This window comes from Atractosteus spatula, chromosome 7, assembly GCF_055471065.1.
Source record: "Atractosteus spatula isolate fAtrSpa1 chromosome 7, fAtrSpa1.hap1, whole genome shotgun sequence".
Classification (NCBI taxonomy): Eukaryota; Metazoa; Chordata; class Actinopteri; order Semionotiformes; family Lepisosteidae; genus Atractosteus; species Atractosteus spatula.
The window spans coordinates 27,676,485-27,700,239 of NC_142712.1; the positions used below are offsets into that span (position 1 = coordinate 27,676,485).

The following is a 23,755-nucleotide window of genomic DNA, read 5'->3' on the forward strand; positions in this document are numbered from 1 at the left end:
AGTCAAAGAGGAACAGCAATAATTTGATAATTTTGCCTGGATCAAATTCAATTCACAATATTTATACAAATTATTAGATTAATTATCATTTTGTTTAATTTATTGGAATACTAAATGTGTAAATTGGTATTAAATCTACTATTTATATTTATGGCCAATCAATTTGGAATGTATTTATTGTTACAGTTCATGTTTACAGTTTCCACTTCTTAAACATGTTTGAGGCTCCCTTTAGCTATCCAGTTTCATAAATAATGTTTAATCACTTATAACCTAAAAATTGCTTACACTTTTATAGCGCTTTTCGGGAGCCATAGTGCACCACACATCAACTATCAGTGGGGAGGAGAACAGAGTAATGAAGCCAGTTCATTGATGGGGATTATCAGGAGGCCATGATTGGAAAAGGTCAATGGGAAATTTGGAATGGTGCTTTATTATAGTATAGTGTTCCTTTCACTATACTGGGGAATTAGGACCCACACAGACAGCAGGGTGAGTGCCCTCTACTGGCCCTGCTAGCAGAACTTTCAGCAGCAACCTTTTTCCCAGGAAGTCTCCCATCCAGGTACTTATCAGGCTCACACCTGCTTAGCTGTTTAGTTGTTTAGAACAACTTGGTTAAGTAAGAACCTCAGCAGCAAAGAAAACAATCAGGTGTGTGGGTCCCAGGACCAGGGTTGGAAATCCCTGCTCTATAAGAGCGACAAATCCCTTATAGAATGGTGACCACAACTGACAGTCATGTTCTAAATGAGGTTTAAAACAGTGCACACTGTTACTTTAACATTACATTAATATATATTATTACTTAAGGGAAGCCTGGGCTGATCTACTCAGCCTGCTGCAACCATGACCCTCACCAGGAAAAGCAGTGTGAAAATGGATGGAAGAACATCTTTCAGATGGCCTTCTTTCTGCATTCCAGTGCTAAACAGATGTTTGCAGTCGATATGAACTCAGAAGTCTTTCTCACATAATGAGTCTATTAGTTCAGTAACACCTATGGTATATTTAAAAGTATGTATTTACATGTATGTTTTGCTACGTGCAAAACATATCCACAGTACTGCAATAATCATGCTGTGTCTCTTTTAAAGGCAGAATTTTTTCTGAAGTTTCTGCCATTCTGCAAAGTATTGTTTCATCTATAATTTGAAATTCATCTAGCACTAACATTTACATGTTACTCAAGAACACTTAACGTCTTATATCATTTCTTATAATAATTTCTTATTTTCACAAGTCTAAAGTGTATAGTATCATACAACAAGGTTTATTTCAGACATCTTGTTTTTAGATATGTAACAAAAGAAAATCTGAACTTGAAAAGTACAACATGATAGTGTGGAGCAAGTACTGAAAAATATACCCTATACATGGCAAGGCTCACAGGAAATATTTGTGCTACAGATTGTTTCTGGACAATGATCAAAAAACTATACATGTCATGGCCCAGAGCTAATATTAAAATGCAGCTGGCCTCTCTTTTCAATTGCTTGGAGACTTTGTTTTTAACCAGTTTAAAGAATTGAGACTCTTCTTTATCCTATCAACAACAATGAAAACAGCAAAAATGATGGGGTGTAATTCAATACAAAAATTAACTTTTGACCTTCATGACTCCCACATCACATTGATTTATAAAGTCCCACTCTGATAAAACTATAGTTTATTCTTACCCCACAAGAAAAAATAAAGAACCCCATTACAGCACACAAAGTGACAATATTGTTACTTCACCTTAGATCTGATTCCATACATTGCACCACAAAGAGACAACTTTAGACAATTGGAGAGAATGTTCTATACTCGACTGTACTGTATAAACATTTCTGAAAACTTTAAAGGAATTTAAAGATTTAAAGGAACAATGATGCTGTTTCACACGGAAACAAATACATTTATAAGGTCTGACTGTCTACATCCTGCTCTGGCACATACAGTATATGCTTTTTATTAAGTCCTGTTGACCCATGTGAAAATGTGCAAAGCATTCCCACACAGCAAAACTCACTATTAGTAAAACAAACACAGGACCGTAATTCATGTGAAACAATGAAACATGATCCACAATGGGTTTGCAGCTGTCATAGACACTGATTAACGGTAGATTAGCCTTCTTCAGGTGTGAGAGAGACAGGGCAGTAGGCAAAGGTAAAGTAGCGGGAGAACAAAGGTTGGGAGGGAGGAGGAGTGAGAGGCGGGAGCAGGGGACAGAAAGAGAGGCCAATCAAGAGGTGTGAAGTCAGAATGGGTGCAGAGAGGTGTGAAATGAAACTTCCAATGAATGGAGAAAATTTAAAAGAACAGTAGTCTGTCGTTAAGAGAAGGGAGAATGTGTGATCCTAGCTGCAGAATAATTTTAGTTTCGGTGGTCTTTCTGATGTATGAGTTCGGAAAACCGTCTTTGAGAACACAGACGGAGAGATTAGAGTGGTCGTGGCCGTCAGAGGTGAAATGAGAAACAATGGGCTTGGAGAGATCTTTAATCTTCACAGCCCTGACGTGTTCTCTGAAGCGGTCTCCGAGTCTCCTTCCTGTTTCTCCAATGTAGATGGCTGGGCATTTACTGCAAGAGATACAGTAAATAAGGTTGCTGGAGGTACAAGATGTTGTATGGGTGATTCGGAATTGTCCTGAGGGGCCTTGAATGAGTGTGGTGGTGGCTGTGTACTTGCAGGTGATACAGCGAGCTCTGTTGCAAGGGAAAGTGCCTGGTGTGGATGGTTGTTGAGGGTGGTCAAGGGAGCTGTGAACAAGGAGGTTACGCAGATTAGGTGGTCGGCGATATGAGATGATAGGGCGATCAGAAAAGAGGGCCCCAATGGAGGGATCATCCTGTAGGATGGAAAAGTTGTGGTTAATGGTCCTGGGGATAGGAAGTGTGTTAGGGTGGTAAGGAAGCACCAAAGGAATGCGGTTGTTACGGCGGGAGTTCCTGATCGGGTTGATGGTCCGGGGGGTGTTTTTGGCTCGGGCAAGGGCCCTGTCAATCACACTGCTGGGGTATCCTCTGTTGATGAAAAATGAATACATTTCGAGGGCTTGGTTCTCGAAGTTGATGTCGTCGCTGCATAATCGTCGTAACCTAAGGAACTGTGAAAAAGGAAGAGAGTTTTTAGTGTGGTTGGGGTGAAATGAGCTGTACAGGAGGTAGTTGTGTGAATCTGTGGGTTTGTAATAAACTGAAGTGGACAGTCGGGGGTAGTTGATAGAGAAGTTGATGTCTAGAAACGGAAGAGTAGTGGAAGATATGTTAACCGTCTATTTGAGGGACGGGTGGAAGTTGGTGAAATGGTGCAGGAAGAACTCAAGCTGATCGTTGGAGCATGTGGCGGCACCGACGCAGTCATCAATATATCGTTTGTAGAGGTCAGGGACATAGCCAGTGTAGGAAGCGAAGAAGCGTTCTTCTACCCAGCCAACAAAAATGTTGGCATAGCTGGGTCCCATTCTGGTGCCCCTGGCAACTCTACTGACCTGTTGGTAAAAAAGATTATTGAAAGAGAATGCATTCAATGTGAGGACCAATTCTGCAAGGCGTACCAGGGTGTGGGTGGGTGGATCAAGCACTGTGCGTTTGTCCAGCGTGTGCTTGAGGGCTGTAAGGCCGTCATTATGGGGAATGAAGGTGTATAGAGATGTGATGTCCATGGTAAAAATGTAGCATTCGGTACCCTGAAATTGGAAATCATTAAAAAGTTGGAGCGCGTGGTTGGTGTCTTTGATGTATGAGGGAAGATCTTCAACCAGCGGTCTCATGAGGCTGTCGAGAAAGGCTGAGATGTAAGTAGTTGGACAGTTACATGCTGATACGATGGGGCGTCCAGGGGTGTCCGGTTTGTGGATTATGGGGAGGAGGTAAAATTGATATACCTGTGGATGTTCCATGATGAGCCGGTTTGCCTCCTGGGGGAGCTCATTACTGCTGATAAGAAGAGAAATGGTGGATACCACTTCCTTTTGGTAGTCAGTGGTAGGGTCCTGTTGGAGAGGGAGGTAGGCAGAAGTGTCAGTTAGTTGTCTAGAGGCTTCAAAGATATATAGATCCTTATGCCACACCACAACAGCACCTCCTTTGTCCGCTGGTTTGATGACGATGTCATCCCTGTTGTGGAGAGACTGGAGCGCCTGATTTTCTCCTTGGGTGAGGTTAGACCTGTGTTTACTGGGTATAGAGAGTGCCTTGGGAGCTTGATTAGTGCATTGGTTGATGAAATAATCAACTGGTGGAAAACGGCCAGAGGAGGGAGTCCAACAGCTCTGTTTGGGATTAATGTTGTTAATGACATCAATAACCGGGTTGTAATCAGCTGCCTGTGAAGAGGAATTGTCGGCAAAATGTGCTCTGAGACGGATCCTGCGGTAAAAGCGGTTAAGGTCGACATTGGTCTGGGGGATGTCCAGCTTCCTGGGAACTGGTACAAAACTGAGCCCTTTGCTGAGGAGGGATCGTTCATCCTGTGAAAGGGAAAGGTCAGAAGGTATGGTGACAACAAGGTTAGGGTTGGTGAGGGTGTTCGGGGTGTTGATGGTTTTCTTCTGTAGAAGATGACTGAGTTTTTTGTCCTTCTCTGTAGTGAGAAACTGGTAGAGTTTAGAGTTGAGAGATCTAATGAGTTTAGTTATGAAGGGAAGATGATGTGGAGCTGTCAGCCATAGAAATTCCTTAGCCTCTTTGATGTTGTTGTCGGAAAGGATAATCTGTTTTTTGAGGGAGAAAATGGTACAGAGCATTAGTTTCCTAGAAAATTGTTTTAGAAGTCTCTGACTGTTACTCTGGGTGGTAGATATACCACCCACAAACGATACATTGATGACTGCGTCGGTGCTGCCACATGCTCCAACGATCAGCTTGAGTTCTTCCTGCACCATTTCACCAACTTCCACCCGTCCCTCAAATATACGGTTAACATATCTTCCACTACTCTTCTGTTTCTAGACATCAACTTCTCTATCAACTACCCCCGACTGTCCACTTCAGTTTATTACAAACCCACGGATTCACACAGCTACCTCCTGTACAGCTCATTTCACCCCAACCACACTAAAAACTCTCTTCCTTTTTCACAGTTCCTTAGGTTACGACGATTATGCAGCGACGACATCGACTTCGAGAACCAAGCCCTCGAAATGTACTCATTTTTCATCAACAGAGGATACCCAGCAGTGTGATTGACAGGGCCCTTGCCCGAGCCAAAAACACCCCCCGGACCATCAACCCGATCAGGAACTCCCGCCGTAACAACCGCATTCCTTTGGTGCTTCCTTACCACCCTAACACACTTCCTATCCCCAGGACCATTAACCACAACGTTTCCATCCTACAGGATGATCCCTCCATTGGGGCCCTCTTTTCTGATCGCCCTATCATCTCATATCGCCGACCACCTAATCTGCGTAACCTCCTTGTTCACAGCTCCCTTGACCGCCCTCAACAACCATCCACACCAGGCACTTTCCCTTGCAACAGAGCTCGCTGTATCACCTGCAAGTACACAGCCACCACCACACTCATTCAAGGCCCCTCAGGACAATTCTGGATCACCCATACAGCATCTTGTACCTCCAGCAACCTTATTTACTGTATCTCTTGCAGTAAATGCCCAGCCATCTACATTGGAGAAACAGGAAGGAGACTCGGAGACTGCTTCAGAGAACACGTCAGGGCTATGAAGATTAAAGATCTCTCCAAGCCCATTGTTTCTCATTTCACCTCTGACGGCCACGACCACTCTAATCTCTCCGTCTGTGTTCTCAAAGACGGTTTTCCGAACTCATACATCAGAAAGACCACCAAAACTAAAATTATTCTGCAGCTAGGATCACACATTCTCCCTTCCCTTAACGACAGACTACTGTTCTTTTAAATTTTCTCCATTCATTGGAAGTTTCATTTCACACCTCTCTGCACCCATTCTGACTTCACACCTCTTGATTGGCCTCTCTTTCTGTCCCCTGCTCCCGCCTCTCACTCCTCCTCCCTCCCAACCTTTGTTCTCCCGCTACTTTACCTTTGCCTACTGCCCTGTCTCTCTCACCCCTGAAGAAGGCTCCATGGCCGAAACGTTGTGTTCTCTTTTTTCTTTTTTTCAGCATGGAATAAACCTATTACTTATTTCTCTTATTATATCTCATGTTATCTCACCTGAACAAATTCATATATTTCATATAATTCACTGGCCAAAGCACCTTTATTTTGCTTCTGTCACATTTTAAGATATACATAGCATCTGTTAGTGCTAACAGAGAAGGACGAGTATGGTTAAAGGGTACAGTATGTCGGAAACCAAACATAATGTATCTTTGTAGTCCTTTTGTACTGCTGGGCATCACTGAAAAGCAATCCTAAAAAACTCCATGGCAAATAAATCTTTGCCATTTGAAAAATATATGTCAGGCTTATAGAATATTATAATATAGCATTTCAACAGTCTTTAAAATAGCATAATGCTATTTTCAATTGAAATAATGAAAATATTGTAGCAGACATCCTGGGGATGGAATAGCTTTCTAGAAATAAAGGGGAATGCAATTGTTGGTAGAACCAGATGCTTCCTTGACAGCACCAGGGCTATCATTCACAGCTCTAGTGAAAGGAATAGTATTATTCTGTCAGTGAATAATATTTATTTAAATTCCAAAATGTATCTGATGTCATTTATATGATCCCCTTGTTTGGTTCTTATTACTGTAACAATGACCCTACATGTCATAGAAGTTAGATTAGATCACAGAGGACAGTCACCACCCCGGGTGGGAGCTCTTCACCCCACTGCCCTCAGGCAAGAGATATAAGACCATACAAACACTTATCACTAGATTCTTCAATAGCTTCTATCCACAAGCAGTGAGATTGGTGAACACATTTAGCCACCCCCCTCGGACCACACCTACACCATCACCATCTACCTCATTATGATTTCTTATTTATTGCACATCTCCAGTCATTGTTTACATGTCTGTATTGTATACATTCAAACTGTCTACATGTTTATTTGTACATTGTCTACTGTTTGTTTGTATATTGTCTTGATGCACTGTTTGCACTTTGTGTTTTTACACTTGTTTTACAATCGAGAGACTTTCTGTAAGTAAGAATTCCATTGTATAAATTAATAATAAAAACCTTCATTTAAAAACTGCATTTTGTGTTTACTTGTGTTATCTTTGTCTAATATTTCAATTTGTTTGATGATCTGAAACATTTCAGTGTGACAAACATGCAAAAAAATAAGAAATCAGGAAGGGGGCAAACACTTTTTCACACCACTGTATATTCCTTCTTCCATGTTATTTTGCTGTTGTAGACATTTATTTATTTATTTTTGCTTCAATTGCAATATTTCTTTAGATTTTTTCTTGGGCTTTCTAATATCATTTTTCACTTGTGCTTGCAATTCATTGTACTCTTTTTCTTTATTTGATTCATGTTGGTTTTTAATAATTGTTTAAACTTTAAAGCATTCACTTTTCCCTTATATATTTTTTTAATTGTTGAACCATTTGTCAACCTTTGTTTTTAGCTTTTAATTTACGTACTATTGGGATACATTTTTACGAGACAATTTTACACGGATTACATTTCTATCCTTTCGTGTTATCTTACTTAAATTGTGTCTCTTTCCTTCAAAGTCACTTGGAGGAAAGGCATTCAGGTTGTGTCTGGGTTTCAGCCAGGAAAAGTTAACCAGTGAGGGCCCCACTGCTTAGAGAAGGTGCAGAAAATAGACTACTAAAGTGCATCACAGGCCTTGGGAAAGAAGTGTGCTGAAGGGAAAGAGGTGTTCTGCTGAGGAACAGGGTTGGGTTTCTGGTCCAAGATTGAAGTCTCTCAGATGAATGTGTCACAGTATGCCAACAGTTGAAGAAGAAATAGGCTATGATTAAGTTTGCATTTAGTGGCCAGGTTTTTGCAATGTGTGCACGTCTGTCCTTTTCCTGTGTTTATTCCTTTCCCAAAGTCTTCAACTTCAAAGTCGTATAATGCAGACAGTAGAAAGGGAAACAATGAGCAAGAATTGAAGAGCACACTGGTTTTCCAGACATCACATGAGTACCACACCTTACATGGAGGGGTTGCTGAGCCAGTTTGAACCAGATTGTGGACAGAGCAGGGCAGCAGGAAAGGAAACAAAGAAGTGATAGGGCCCCATGACACCTGGAGATCTGCATTTTTACAGTTCTCAAACGACCCAGGCTTCCTCTTGATTATCCTCTTGGACACACCTGCCCCAGACAGAGACAATGGAAAACCCCCTCTGGGGGGGATTGTAGCCTGAACAGATGGGTGTTCTATCTTCCTTCCATGAGCCCTTCGACACAAGATGGACAAGCGATGGAAGTCGCTTTCTGCCAGACTGAAGGAGTGAGGAACAATTGGAATGGAAACCACAGAATAAAATAGACATTGTCACTAGATGTAGGGTACAGTGCTAGGATTTTGATTTCCTGAGGGCAAAGAATCAGGCTGGGAGAGCAGACACTGAACAGAGTGCAACAGAGTGCAGCCTGCAGGAGTATTTCCAATACATCCTGGTCATTGCAGATGCTGGGGAAATTGGACTGGGTGGCATCCTTCTTTTTTCTGGCTGTTCTTCTCTCTACCGACAGAAACTATTGCATTTTCTTTTGTAAGGATGTAATTATGCTGCCTAGGGCAATAAGGACATTCTACTGCCCTTTTCTCATTACCTAAATGCACTGTTGACCCTCTGGAATCAAGTGTGCCCCTTGGAGTTACAGTACTTTTTGTGTTGTGGATGCTGAGCGTTTGTGTAGCTGAATGTTGAGATATTTAGAAAATAAAATGGGTACTTAAATAGTCTGATAGCCACCGGTGATTCTGGGAGATAAACAAACCTTTAGCAGGAAAAAGGTTATAATTGCTAGGTGGTGTAGTGTTGCACAAAGCAAGAATAAGTCTTGTATTTAGGGGTCACCTATCCATGACAAGTGATGAAAATAGAGTGAAAGCAAAGTAAATGGCAGAACAGCTACTGCTTTGTCCGGGATAAAGTGCTGCCAGGATGTACTTTAATAGGGAAGCATCCCTGACCAAACAGAATCCATTGAGAGAAGAGTAATAGTGATAGGTAGAGAAAATTACTATTTGTCTGTAGCAGGTGCATTGACATTGTATGTCTAATCCACAGGTAAAGTCACAGGAAAGTAGCATATGTAGCCAGCACACAAGCAAGTGATAAAAGCTGTTTTTCTGAGATGCATGCTTTGCAGTAGGTTTGTCTTATGGGATTCTATCCCATTCCTACCACGTGGCTCTGGACAAGTATGTTCCTGTTCACTGGTCTCTTAGCCCTAAATGCCATATTGTCCCAGTTTATCCTACAAGTGTTCAATGTGGCTCCGCTCTGCAAACTAGGACATTCTCAGCATACCTATCACATTCTCATCACTGAAGAAAGCTACTGTTATAACTGTATCCTGGGGATACTTGTTGCCTCGCTGAAATTTTGTCATGTTTGGATGAGCTTGGTAGAAGGGCAGCAAGTGAGCGTGTAGGATTTGGTCAATGCAGCAAAATGCAATTGCAATGAGTTTGCTCTTAATTACTTGTAAGGCCTGGCCTTTCTGTTGCAGTAGAGATTACAGTGCAAACAAATTCATGAAGATGGAGCATGTTGATTTTGTGATCTAGGCAGTGTGTTGTGATTTGTTTTTTTCAAGATTGTGGCCTATTATTGAAGGACTGTGTTTGGCCTGGTTAGAAATAGCTCATTGTTAACATCTCAGCTGAAAAATAACTAAGTAAATAACTAAAATAAAATAAGTGTCCAACCTCCTATACATTTATCCACAATTGCACATGTGATTTATGACATTTTCATCTGAGAGCCAAGCAACTCTTTCTGCACAGGTGAAACTGTGTTTTTTCAAGAGATATGTGAAAGAATAACCAGGTAATCTGATTGTTAGAGGGACAGTGGAAATGTGTGTGAGTGAGTATAAACTACTCTTACAAACTGGGTATAAGAAGAGGTATATAAACAGTGTAAAAGTTCGGAGATGGGTAAAATCAGATCAGGTTAGGTCAGAGAACCTGGAGAATATCATTAAAGACTTGTAACCAATTATCTTTATATGTCAGCTATTCAAAAAACTGGGTTAGTTCAGGCAAAACCACTGGGGTCACCTCAGAAGAGCCTGTCTTTTTAGGGTCACCTGTTAGACTTATACCGAGTAGTGAGTTACACTGCTACTCAAAGATGAGTTAAGGTTCTCTCCCTAGCAATCTCAAGAAGGTGCAAAGTTTATAAAAACAGCCAGTTATAAATACCAGAGGCGATATAAAAGGTTTCTCAGTAGGGGAATAGGAAGAATATAAGGTTGCAAACTCCAGTGGACTTGAGGTGATCTTGCAGTAATCAGATAGGGTCTGAAATAATGTGGTTGAGATGAGTGAGATTATAATGCCTCAGTTACAGAGGTAGACAGACTGGGTTAGAAGATATCCATGAAGGAGGGTAGCTGGGTGGCTCTGGAGGAAGTTAGAACTGGTAGGGGGAAGAGCAAATGTTAGCTCTATCCAAGGTTAGCTACAACAGTTAAGAACTATGGTCTAGCCAATAAGAAAGAGCAGTAGCTCTCTTGGGGAACAGACCTAGAACATAGGACTGGCACTTTACACTAATACCTTAGAAGGGGTAGTAATTACACCAAAACAGTAACAAACTACAGATAGAGTTTGAGACCGGGCTAGTATCATAAGAATCCTAAAGAGTATAACATGAGAAAGTGGAAAATAATCTCAGAGGAGATTAGTTTATCCAAAACTTACACAAGGTTCTGAAATTGGTTAAACATAAAGCTAATGGGAAGCTGGATATCTGGCCCTGGAGTACACATGCTCTGCAAAAGCATTTGAGATATTAGGTTACGATCTCACCAGAGTTAAATGATGACAGGACAGTGGAAGAAAGTACCTACAGTAGTTGCAGGTCACAGAACTCGCAACAGTTCAAAATAGTGGTAACAGAAAAACCACAAATCACTAGTATGAAAAATTATATTGAGACAGTGGTAAGTGGCAGCTCTGTTACAACAAATAGTGTGATAAATTATTTTGATGTCCAGTACACATATTGATTGCCCTTAAAATGTTCAACTTAATTTCCAAATTGTGATCTGACCCCAGATTTTAACTGTATTCACATGCAAAATTCTGAGCATCACAGCTCAAATACGCAGTCACACATGTTCTGCCGAAAGAATCAGTCCCCTGGCAATGAGACTACAGTATGTGTGCTCTTGACAAATCTGAGGAGTGACATTATTAAATCAATTTTGATTGCATTGAGGACTACGAAAGAAAGAGTGAATGTGCTCATGGAATGATACTTGCAGAAAAGACCAATAATAACTGACAGGAAGTGCCTGAGACAGGTCAACAGTATGTAATAAACCAATAACAGGATCATCAGATTTGGAGGGACCGTGGGGTCTCTCATTGATCATTGAAAATGAGTAAAGCTTTATACAGTTTTCATACACTCTTGCACTAATCCTGTCTTGAACATCTGCCTCATGGACATCTGCCAAATGTGTTATTTTATTGTGAGAGATCTTTTATTGGTGTAGAATTTGTTCAAGGGTTTGCTTATGTCTGTTAATTGTATTTTCACTTAACAGTGATATCTTTACATTTAGAGCTTAAAATGTTCTACACCTTTTGGTGTAAATTATTCTGGTAGCTGCAAAGATGTACACATTGATGGATTAGCCAAGTGTCCTGCCCTGTACCTACTTTTGTCCAAGATTAATCAATGACAATGTAGTATGAGATTTCACCATTAAAACAGTACTTCCTCTTTTTAAAAGGAATTTGATAACGTGACCTATGGTACTCCACACAGAAAAAAAATGTCCACAAATGGTTTCTTAATTCAAAGGAGATAGACATAGAATCCGAGCGAAATTATTAATTATTAAAAAATGCTAATTCTTTTGCTGATGGCAAAAATAAGTTAATGCTTTTATCTCCTCAATATTAGACTATCCCAATGTGTTGCTAGCTGGATCATCTAAGAAATTACTCCAGAAACTACAATATGTCCAGGGCTGTGCTGCTTAAGTGTTGACCAAATCTAAAAAAATTGAACATTTTTTGTGCTGAAAAAACCTGAACTGGCCACCAGTGTAAAAAAAAATGAAAAAAAATAACCAGTGTTACTCACTAATTAGAAGAATGAGAATAAGTATCTTATTATTTTTGCAAGGAAAAAAATTGAATGTTTCAAATGATTATATTTGCTTGGGCTTTCTCCAGTTTACAAGTGCATTCCATTCACAACAACTAGTTTCAGTGCCAAGCTTTTTCATTCTTGAAACTTAGAAAAATGTCTTTTTGATGTATTGCACCCTACAGCTGTTCTCTAATTCTTACTTCAGTCCCTCAGTGGAAGCCACTGACCAGGTGGTTTCAATTTAACATTTGATACTTTTCACATCCATAAGAATGGGTTTCAGTTAAACAAATTGCCCCATGTGGAATGAGGACAGTACGGGTTCTGAGTTCCTATTTTGTGGAATCTATTCATACAGTTGGGGACTGTATAATCATCAATGCCTTGTGTAGCCCAAATTATTACCTTCTCACTACTGGTTAATTCCAAAACCTTGTTTTGCTGTTTATAGATTGAGCTTCTTTTGTTTGGCAACACCAGCACCACATTCACTGCTGTTCATGTTAAACTCCATTATGAGACAATTTCTGTACATTTCTGATTTCAATTTCTGTACATTCTGTAAAGTGTCATATGAGGTTGATACAGTAGGTCTTTGTTTTAGCCTGGCTTCAGAATCATCTGATGTGCATGCAATTATGTTGGTAATGATTTTCGTTTTTTGTTTAATTAGTTGTAGAAATTAAGGTCCACATCAAACTGCACCCAAATGAGTAACAGAAGCCAAATGTTTTCCCAATAATTGATAAATGTATACCACTTTCCTGATTATAGCTTTTCATCACATTTTGTTTCTGGTTTAAATGTTATACATTTTTGTGTTTTTGTCAGCTTCATCTACTTCATCTCATTTAACCTGTCCTCATGGCAGATTATTATGATGAAAGAGCCTGGAGTATTTTTCAGTTTGCATTTTTGTTCTGTTTAACATAATTTAATTTGCTTATTTTTATTTTTCATGTCATTTAAAAAAAACAGTTTTCTGTTCCATCGATTGCAAATCCTATATGCCTTTATAGATCATGTCATTTGGAGTGTTTACTATATCATACTTTTTTTGATACCTTACATCAGTTCTGATACTCCTTGTGCCACATAGTTTGAATAATCTTCCTCTAAAGACCTATTATTACTAATTGGAGAAATTCTTTCCAGGCTCTGTTATTAGTCACATTAGTCTTACCATCTTGTGAAGAGTGTGCTTTGTTCTATATAAAGCCTATGCAATATGAATTTTAATAATACTAGCATAGATGCTAAATGGCACTAGAAAAAAGGCACTCGTCAAACAACTTACAAACAGCTGTTTTCAGTAACAGGTACAAGATTAAAATAGGATGCGACACAGATTCATCTTTCTTTCCAAAAGATATCCTATTGTGAAACATGAAAGACATGTTTAGATTTTGGACTTAAGTGACTTAAAATGATGGTGTAGTTGTATCCTTGTATAGAATGTTATAGAATGGCCTTCTATACCATTAACATTCATACACTTTGTGAAGGTTTCAAATCCAGTGACCACATCACTTTTTATTATCATGTACCTTGTTTATAAAAATGCATAAATGTAGAGATAAGAAAATTGCTAGCAGCAGCTCCTGAGGAGTATATATGCTTAGTGCCTTCATTATGGGGAGGGTGGGAGGTCCTAGGATCACCTTACACAGATGTGTAATAGAGTTTGAACATCCTTTCCATCACCTTTTGTATAACACCAACAACAAATAATCATTAAGCTGTGGAAGTAAAAATGAAAATGAAAAACACTCATGTATGGAAGGAATTTGCTTTGGCACATTATTTTTCAACTTTAGGATAAGATATATAAACTGTAGGTGCTGAAAAGTGTTTTGTGTGTGTAATAAACATTCATTATTTTAACACTCTTAAGATTATAACACTAGAATAAATTAAAGCATTTTGCATTGAAAAGATTAGAGCTATAAAATACTGTACATGTACTCCCAAAAACAATATTCGTTGAGGTTCTTCATTTTAAGTTATTAACTTTTATTAAGGAAAACTTCAACGTAGGCACAGACACATCAATATGCTTTTAGATTTATAGAATTATATGTTTTGCAGAAGTGTACGTTTTAATAGCACAAGATAGTCAATGACAAAATGGGCTTAGTGCTTCATTTTAAAAGATTTACATGGACATAAACAAATAGAAAGCTATAATAACAAATAGAAAAACATATTTTTGCATCTCTTTAAAATCCAGTAAAGAATGCAAATTATTCAAGTTTTAGGATAGCAGGTCAAATGAGGTAGATTAATAGAAACTTGTGAGAAATATTTCTGGATGATGCAAATCCGCTTTTCGATACTTACAGCTCCGCTAAAAAGTGAAGATAATGGAATGCATTCGGCTGCAGCATGCTGATGTTGTTCATACTGAGATCCCTATGAACAAAAAAATGAGACAAAGAGATTTATGCTGCAAAACAAACTGGAAACTGAAGTATGTAATCATAACATATTTACTTTAGAGTAACATACAATCACAATTAACTACACAATGAAATTGCTATTGTATGTAGTTGACATTTTTTTACTAAACTGAAAGGTTACAAAGTGGAGGAGACAATAATTGTCATTAGGCTGTTAACACCTCATCAGTCCCAGAACTTTATCAAGGTACTGTATGTTTTGAAAGATCCAAAGCTATAAAGTGAGTGGGTGGTGTTATGATTTTGTAGTCGTCAATTAATTGCCTTTAAGGCTCTTAAAATCAAGGTGGGTGCATTTATAAAAACAGGGAGTAATGAGACAAAAGGGGAGAGTAAACAAGTTTTGGAAGCAGGAAGTGATTGATTGTTTTGGAAAGTAAGAGCATGAAAGTGAATTGGTGTTTGCCAGCAAAGGAGGCTGGATGCAGACAAATCTAACCTACCTTCGGACACCTGTCTGGAGGTACTTTGTACAACGACAACATTTTTTGAGAGCTAATAAGACACCTCTGTTTTCTTATTAGAACATCCATTTGGTTTTAAGTGGACATGTTAAAAAACTCACCACTGGGACACTAAGTGCATTAACTTCTCCTTTGAGTTTTTTTTTGTCTTTTTTTACATTGTATACAGTATACTGTATATAATGGGTTAATGGGACTTTTCCCTTTGACATATATCTTGTTTTATTACTGAATCTCTAATATTAAGCTCTCAAATAGACAGTGCTGACTGAGACTGGGAATGAGTCCTCTCTGACTGACATCATATCGCTCAAGCTCAGTAATTTTTAAACCAAGTATATTATTAAACAGAAATAATATTATACATGTGCCAAATGAGTTATTGTTGCCACACTTATACTCTTGCATTTTTATTCCTTCAGTTCTATGTATCATACCTTTATATCATGGCTTTAGATTAACCAAAATGCATTTGAATTGCGGAAAACATATGTCTCATACCCACAAAATAGCTGTAAAAGCAGGGAAATGAGCCAAAGAGAAAATCTTACAGACCAGATATCTTTTTAACACAGAAGATGAACATACTGTCAGAGAAGATATTAATCTTTCAAAAAAAGAAAAATCAAAATTTCTGAATTTTTATTCTAATTTTATACAAAAGATTACAGTGTGTGGTATTCATATTTAGTATCCTGACCTTGCTGTAAAATCCTTCATTTTCAGTTGGAATTACTACACTGTACACTGTCCTTCATAGTTAAAATAATTGCAGTATAATTAAATAAATATATAGCCTATACCACAGAAACTGTTTTTTTTTTGTATTTTTCTTTATTGTACAATTTTATTAGACAATTTAGACAGGAAGCAGTGGAGAGGAGAGAGGTAGAATAAGATGAAGGATCCAGGACATTATTACCCTGCTTTGATGAAAAGCAGTAAAGCTTAAATTTCATGCCCTGGATTATTGATAGTGCCAATCTTATCCAGGTTTTGATTAGAGGCATCAGCAAATACAAGTACATACACTATGATTCGTGTAATATCACTGCTTCCAGATGAGAAATTCATAAAGCAGGTCTCTGTGGTTACTGTCCAAGACATTTAAATGAAACATAAGGTTTCTGATATCAAAGCCACTCCACACCTGCAATTTTACCATCCATCAGGGAACTAAATTCCATTGAATCTTTTTACTGCTTCTGTAATTTCCTCTATGTTTTGAGGAATTCCAGATGTTTTTCTACCTGCCCTATAATTTGTTGTAATTTGTTTACTTGTTATGTTTGCCCCTGACTTTGTCATTCAATTTCATATTTTAAATGTATGACCATAGCATATAAAGCTGGCCTGACCATAGCTTTTAATAACTGTAACTAAGACTGCAATGAGTTCTTTAAAAACATATCAGTTTCTACAATTGGAACAGCCCTGAGGTTTTCATAGGAATAGTACTGGGGTTTATTTTTGACAGTTTAAAGGTTAGTTTAGATTCTGCACACTTCTGTAAAATAGTTTTAAAGATGCTAAATTAAACCAAAGGCTGAATTTTTACTGATCTTTTCTATTTTTGGCCATATTATTTTAGTACTTTCAATTAAATTAAGTCTGGTTTCTTCTTATATACCTCATTATCAATAATGTATCCCAGTGTTACAATAAGACAACATAAATTTGCCCTTAATAACACATTTAATTAGAATTTGGATTTTAATACAATATTCACCCTCATACTCCATAGGTTTTCACAACTGGCAATAAGTTGATCAGCCTGGGTTCACGAATTCCATGTTTTTCTCCTTATCTTGTTTCTCTACCTCTGATCACCTAGAGGACGAAATATATTTGCTTTAATAGTGTTCTTTTATTTGCCCTTAAAACTCAAACCGTCTCTTTTTCTCGTTCTGCCCCTTGATACACTGACAATCTGCGATCAGTGAAGGCAGTCTCCCGGAAACTTGAACGTAGATGTTGTCTTTCTGGCATAAACATCTATTATCAGGCTTGGAAAGATTACTTGTCTGAATAAAATGATATGATAGAGTCTGCTAGATCCAGCTACTTCTCTCACATCAATGAAAATAACCATAACAAGTTGTCATGCCCTGTACAGCTAGAGGACGCTCCTACTCTGTCCTTTTCCTAGTTTCCCTGTGCTTTGCTTGTCCTTCCGGTGTGTCTTTGTAGAGGCTATATATTTCCGGGTCACCCTTTCCTCCTCGCTCAGCATTGAGGGTTCAGATGTCTTGAGACCCGCCTAGCACCAGATCGTCTCCTCTGCGGCCTGAGGATATAAGTTTCTTCCCGACATCTTCTGACCTCCTGAGCCCAGGCTAACCCCCATTTTGCCGCTACACATTTGGTCTTTTTTGCTCTCTGCCATTCCATGGTTGCCCTTTCCGACATCCGTGACACAAACCTAGACACCTTTTCTCCACAATCAAGAGATTGCTAAAGCCAAACCGCCCTAACGTATTACCTGCCTCATTGCAACTTTAAACCACATTATTAAATTTCTTTAGCTCCAAAATCAACAACATCCAGCATATTCTCTCTACAATGCATGTGATTTCCACACCTGCTCCCTGCTTGCCCAGCTTTACTGGTTCTCTTCTCTCCAATTTCTATCTTTTTGACTCTGCATCCATCTGTAAACTGGCTTTGCATGTGAAATCCACCAACTACCTTTTAGATCCCATTCCCATCACTTTATTTCATCCTGTTTCACTTATCTCTGCCCCATTGTCCTCAATATAAAAAATGAATCCTTGATCACTTGAGAGCAAGTGTGTTACAGTGCAACAGAGTTGTTTTTATTCTTGTTACAGAACCTGACTGTTTTACAAAGCACAAGTCTTCAGCCGACAGCACAGCAAGAGCTTCACATGTAACTGTTAGGGATTCGGTAAGAGAAACCGAAACCAATTAATGAACCCACTTTCAGGAGCTGATAAAGCCTAGCCGTGATCCAAAGAAAACAGTAGTTGAAGAAACAAGCCGAGAGTCCAGGGGAAGCCAGAGATCCACACAGGGAGTGAGTTACCGAAGCCAGACCATAATCCGAAACCGAAGACGAAAGAGCAATCCGAGAGTCCAGGGAAGCCAATAAAACAAAACAGGGAGTGAGTACCGAAGCCAAGTCGTGATCCAAAAAACCGTAGTCAAAGGAAAAAAGCGTAGTCCGAAAACCAAGAAAGTCGCAAAGAGGAAGAAGGTGTAGCGCAACTAGGAAGCTCGAAAGGAAAACCAATACTGAGCGAGGAGGTAGGAAAAGACTAGTGCTTAAGTACAAGATGAGACAGGGGTGTGGTGGTGAATATGTACACTGATAGGTAGACTAATGAAGTAAGACTACGCCTTCTTCTGCCTCTTCTGTTGTCGGGAGGCAGGGATCATAACAGTAACTTTGGATTTAGGATCATTTGTCTCAGAGTATTTAATCTCACTCACTTTCATAATTCCACTTTCTCAGCGACAGGATCTCTCTCTGAGCAGTGGTGCACAGTATCACTAGCCTCAGGCTATCTCACGCACCTGTTAAAATGGAGGCTTAAAGTGGGAGAAATCTAGCTGTCCCTTGTATTATTAATGTATAACAGTTGAATCCTTGAGCACAGGTGTTGTAACAATGGTCCTGAAAACTGCTGCTATTACCCTCGTACTAAAAAAGCCAACCATGGCTCTGGACAACCTAAACAAGTTTTGCCCAATCTCCAACTTACCGTTTCTTGCAAAAAATCTAGAACCTGCTGTTACAATTCATTTAAATAACCACCTCTTTGTAAATAACCTTTTCGAAACCCTTCAATCCACCTTCTGACAACTTCACAGCATAGAAACTGCCCAGATCAAAGTCTACTAACAATCTTCTAATTGCTTCTGATTCTGTTTCTCTTTCTATCCTCATTCTTCTTGATCCCAGTGCTGCGTTCAACACTGTTAACTATGATATCTTGCTTTCTCGTCTAGAGACTGTGTTTGGAATTTCTGACTCTGCTCTTAAATGGTTCAAATCACATCTCACTGATCACTGTCACTTTGTCTCTGTTGGCAGATTTAGGTCTGAAGTTGGACTTGTTAAGTCTGGTGTTCCTCAGGGCTCGATACTGGGCCCCCTACTTTTCACTATTTACATGTTTCCACTGTCACGATCGCTACTCCTCCTCTCAAGGGTGCTCCAGCCCTTCCTTGTTCTACCTCATTCCCCACACCTGTTCCTTATTCCAGCCCCTCTTTAGTTCCACCTTAAAAGCCTGATGCAGACATCACCCGAGGCTCTTCATTGAATACCGTTTCGTGAAAGCCCGGGTTCTGCTGGTCCTTCCTGATCCCCCCCGCCGGTTCCGACCCGGTTCCCGTGTTTTAACCCCCGGATGGATCGCCTGGCTATAGACTCTCGCTTCTGTCTTGGATTACCCGTTTGGACTTTTACATGGATTGTTCGCCCCGGAATCACTACCCCTGGACACCTGCACCCTTTGGACATGCCCCCTGTCTCCATACCCTTTCCTGCATGACTTTTTCCCTAGTGTTTCCTCACTAATCCGGATCGTCTCGTCTGCATAGGGCCCGGAAAGAACTGTTCGTGACATCTGCATGGTCAGCTTTTAAGATCACATGGCCTCAATTATCATTTCTATGCTGACCATACACAAATCTACATCCTTATCAAACCTGACACTGATGTGGCTGTCTCTATTCTTTCTAATTGCATCACCGACATAAAAACATGGATGACTCAACATTTCTTGTATCTGAACTGTGACAAGACTCATGTCATGCTTATTGGCACCCCCTATCAACTTTGTAAAGCCAATGCTGTAAATCTATCTGTGCATGGGACTGTACTTGAACTTCAGTCTAAATTGAAAAACCTGGGGGTGATATTTGATTCAGCCTTGGCATTCGACCCACATGTGCAGCACATTGTCAAACCGTCTTTCTTTCACTTCAGAAATATCACAGGGCTATGTCTTATGATATCACTAACTGTGTCTGAAAAGCTGATCAACACATTTGTCTTCTCCCGAATTGACTACTGTAACATCTACTTGCTGGGGTTTCTAAAACCACATTGAACAAACTCCAGTATGTCCAAAATTCGGTAGCCAGAATCCTGACCAGGTCTAGTGCAAGTGATCACATTACCCCTATCCTGGAGTCCTTGCACTGGCTTCCTGTCACGTTTTGCGTTGACTTCAAAATCCTCATTCTCACCTATAAGGCTGTGCATGGCTCACCTGTCTGAGCTACTGTTGCCCTACTCCCCACCTCACAACTCACAACTACATGGAATTGCATCTGACACTTCTTTACCTAAAGGGTGGTGGAAGTATGGAACAATCTATCCACCCATGTTGTCAAAGTTAACACCCTGGCTTCTTTCAAGAATTGATTGGATGAGACCCCTTGATACCAAATTGGGCAGCGTCTCTCTTGTACAGTAACTGTACTTGCTCTTCTGTTCTAATGGTGATTGGCAAATGTTATGTTGTTTTGTTCTGTTTATGGAATCTGTAAAAAATAATAAAAAATACAAACCCAAAAAGAAAGTTATGATTCTTAAACACATCGTATAGTTATACAAATTATGTATGTACAAGAGACAAAAAGTTTGAAAATAAAACATGCTTTACCTTCCTGTGATTTTAAAACAAAGCATGTCCACTTTATTTGCTTTATATGAGCTAAGCAGGTGTGAACCTGGACAGTACCTGAATAGGAGACCTCCTGGGCAAAACTGAGGTTGCTGCTGGAAGAGGTGTTAGTGGCCAGTAGCAGGCACTCCCCTTGCAGTCTGTGTGGGTCTTAATGCCACAGTATAGTCACAGGGACACTATACTGTAAAAAGGCAGCATCCTTTGGATAAGATGTTAAACCAAGGTCCTGACTCTCTGTGGTCATTAAGAATCCCAGGGCATTTTTTGAAAATAAGTTTCCCATTGGCTTTTACCAATCATGGCCTCCTCATAATCCCCATCTATGAATTGGCTTCATTGTTCTGTTGTCCTCCCCACTGATAGCTGATGTGCGGTGAGTGTACTGGTGCACTAAGGCTGCCGTTGCACCCAGGTGGATGCTGCGCATTGGTGGTAGAGGAGGGAAGTCCCTATAACCTGTAAATAATAGTGAGTGGAGTGCCCAGAAAAGTGCAATAAAAGTGTAATATAATATTATTATTATTAAAAGCTGTGGACTATGCAATACAACTTGAAACATTTTTCATAAAGTGGTAAAGACATCTCTGTACATGGATGGTGTCACTATTCTGCTCTCTGATAATGCTTCACTTAGCAGAGATTTGCTGTTCTCTTTGGCTTCCTCTGCAAAAATTAATAAATCCAAGAGTGAGATTTTTTATCTGAAATGGAGGAAGTCAAAAGAAGAACATGACCTTAGACTGCAAGAGAAGAGAATTACAGTCCTTTGATTGTATTTTGGAGAAGGGATGGAAATAATGCATTGGTAGAACAAACTGCCAATCCTTAATAGAAAACTGATGCAATGGAAGGACCGGGATCTCACCATAACAGGGAAGGTGCTGGTGATTAAAGTTGAACTCTTGCCTATCTTGAATTATCTGGTTTCCACCTTCCCAATCCCAAACCATTTTGCAGAGGTGGTGAGGTGATTGATGTTGCAATTTCTATGAGGTGGGAAGCAGGAAAGATTCAGGAGGGAAATAATGCACAGGTCACTACCCCTGAGGGGAGGAAGTCTGTCCCAGATATTGCTACAAAGTTGCTGTGCATTTTCCTGGCCTCTGTACTGAGAGGCCTTGCGTGACAGCACCTGAACCACGTACCTGGACTTATTGGGTACCAGGCTTTGGGTAGGTAAGGAGGTGTTCAGAGTGTGGGGTATCAGACCCAAGCTGGATATCCCTTTCTCTGACACATGCCCTGCAATTTCTGAGACTGAATCTAAAAAACCTATGAAATTATTATCATATAAATAAGAAAATGGTACTTGTCTTATTTGGAAGTGATTCAAGATGGCATGTGAAGAAATGCACCTGAATAAAAATAATTATTGTTATGTAACTGTTGCCTTTTTTTACCTTAACGAGATGTGTTCATACTGTATATACAGTACAGATTTGGGTATACAGTATATATATACATTAATGTAAAGTTTTCTATTTTGTGATTCTCTGTATTTACTTGTGAAAAGAAAATAAAGTTCTTAAAAACTGAAATCGTATGCCACTGAGCTTTCTGCGCACCTCTCATTTCAATACAGGTTAGGTGTACTCAAACCTAGACAAACGGAATGGGAATTGGTAGTACAACAGCCCACATGCTGAGCTTGACTCTAAAATGTCTACATTAGCAGTAGGTCAAGTTACCCTGGAAGGCTGCCAGATCATCAAAAACAAAACCCTAAACTAACCCAAACTTTGAGTGCGGGGTACGTGTGTGGAAAAAAATACATTAATATCATAATGCAATCACCAGCCAGCAGAGGAACTGCCATTTCTCTGACCCATGGGTGTCATCATTTATAGGATAGGCCAAGTTTCTAGCACCTTCACCTTGGGGAACAAAAATCTAGGCATTTGAGATGTGTTTGTATAAGAATTACTTTACATTTTGGTTACAGAATTTGTACCTCATGAGGATGATGTTGGAGTTTGTGCCAAGGAACATAATGTGTGACTACACTCAATATTCTATGAAATAGTCAGGTATTTTATTATTTAAATATTATACATTTGCTTGCTATACAAAATCATGTTAGGACTGACTTTCTCACTCACTTTTTACCTTTATTTAAGTTTGCAATGTACATACACCCTATATTTTAAATTCCATTAACTGTTAGTTCAAGTACTGTTAGTTCATGGTGCTGCCACATACTCCAACAGCCAGCTACAGCATTTCCTGCATCACTTCTCCATCTTCCATCCACCCCTCAAGTAAAGGGTCAACATATCTTCCACTACTTTTCTGTTTCTAGACATAAACCTATGCATTAACCATCCACGACTCTCTACTTTTGTATCTTATAAACCCACAGATTTACATAACTATCTTCTGTACAGCTCATTTCACCCCACACGTACTAAAAATTCTCTCCATTTTCACAGTTCCTCAGACTCCAACAACTGTGCAGTGACGACATGGATTTTCAAAACAAAGCTCTCAAAATGTACTCTTTTTTCATTAACAGAGGATATTACCCCACCTATGTTACTGACAGGGCCCTCTCCCGAGCCAAAAACAGCCCTTGGATCATCAACTCAATTAGGATCTCCCGGCCTCACAACCTCATACCCTTGGTGCTTTCCTACCACCCTAACACCCTTTCTATCCCCAGGACCATTAACAACAACTTCTCCATCTTACAGGATGATCCCTATACTGGTACACTTTTTTTCTGACTACCCCATCATCTCATATCTCTGACAACCTAATCTGCCTAACCTTCTTGTTCACAGCTCCCTTGACTGCCCTCAGCAATCATCCACACCAGAACACGCTGCATTACCTGTAATTATATAAATATATATATATAATACCACATCATTCAAGGCCCCACTGGACCATTCTGAATCACTCGGATAACATCTTGTTACTCCAGGGACCTTATTTACTACATATCTAGTAGAAAATGCCCAGCT

The 23,755-nt window shown here is 39.5% G+C and overlaps 1 protein-coding gene across 1 annotated transcript in view; it reads right to left on the minus strand.

Moving 5' to 3' along the window:
* The window catches only part of lgr6 (leucine-rich repeat containing G protein-coupled receptor 6), a 265,732-nt gene that overhangs the window by 156,207 nt on the left and 85,770 nt on the right, over positions 1–23,755 (minus strand). Inside the window, exon 2 of the mRNA XM_088921620.1 lies at positions 14,547–14,618. Within this exon, the coding sequence (XP_088777746.1) occupies positions 14,547–14,618 (72 nt within the window). The remainder of the gene's footprint in view (positions 1–14,546; positions 14,619–23,755) is intronic.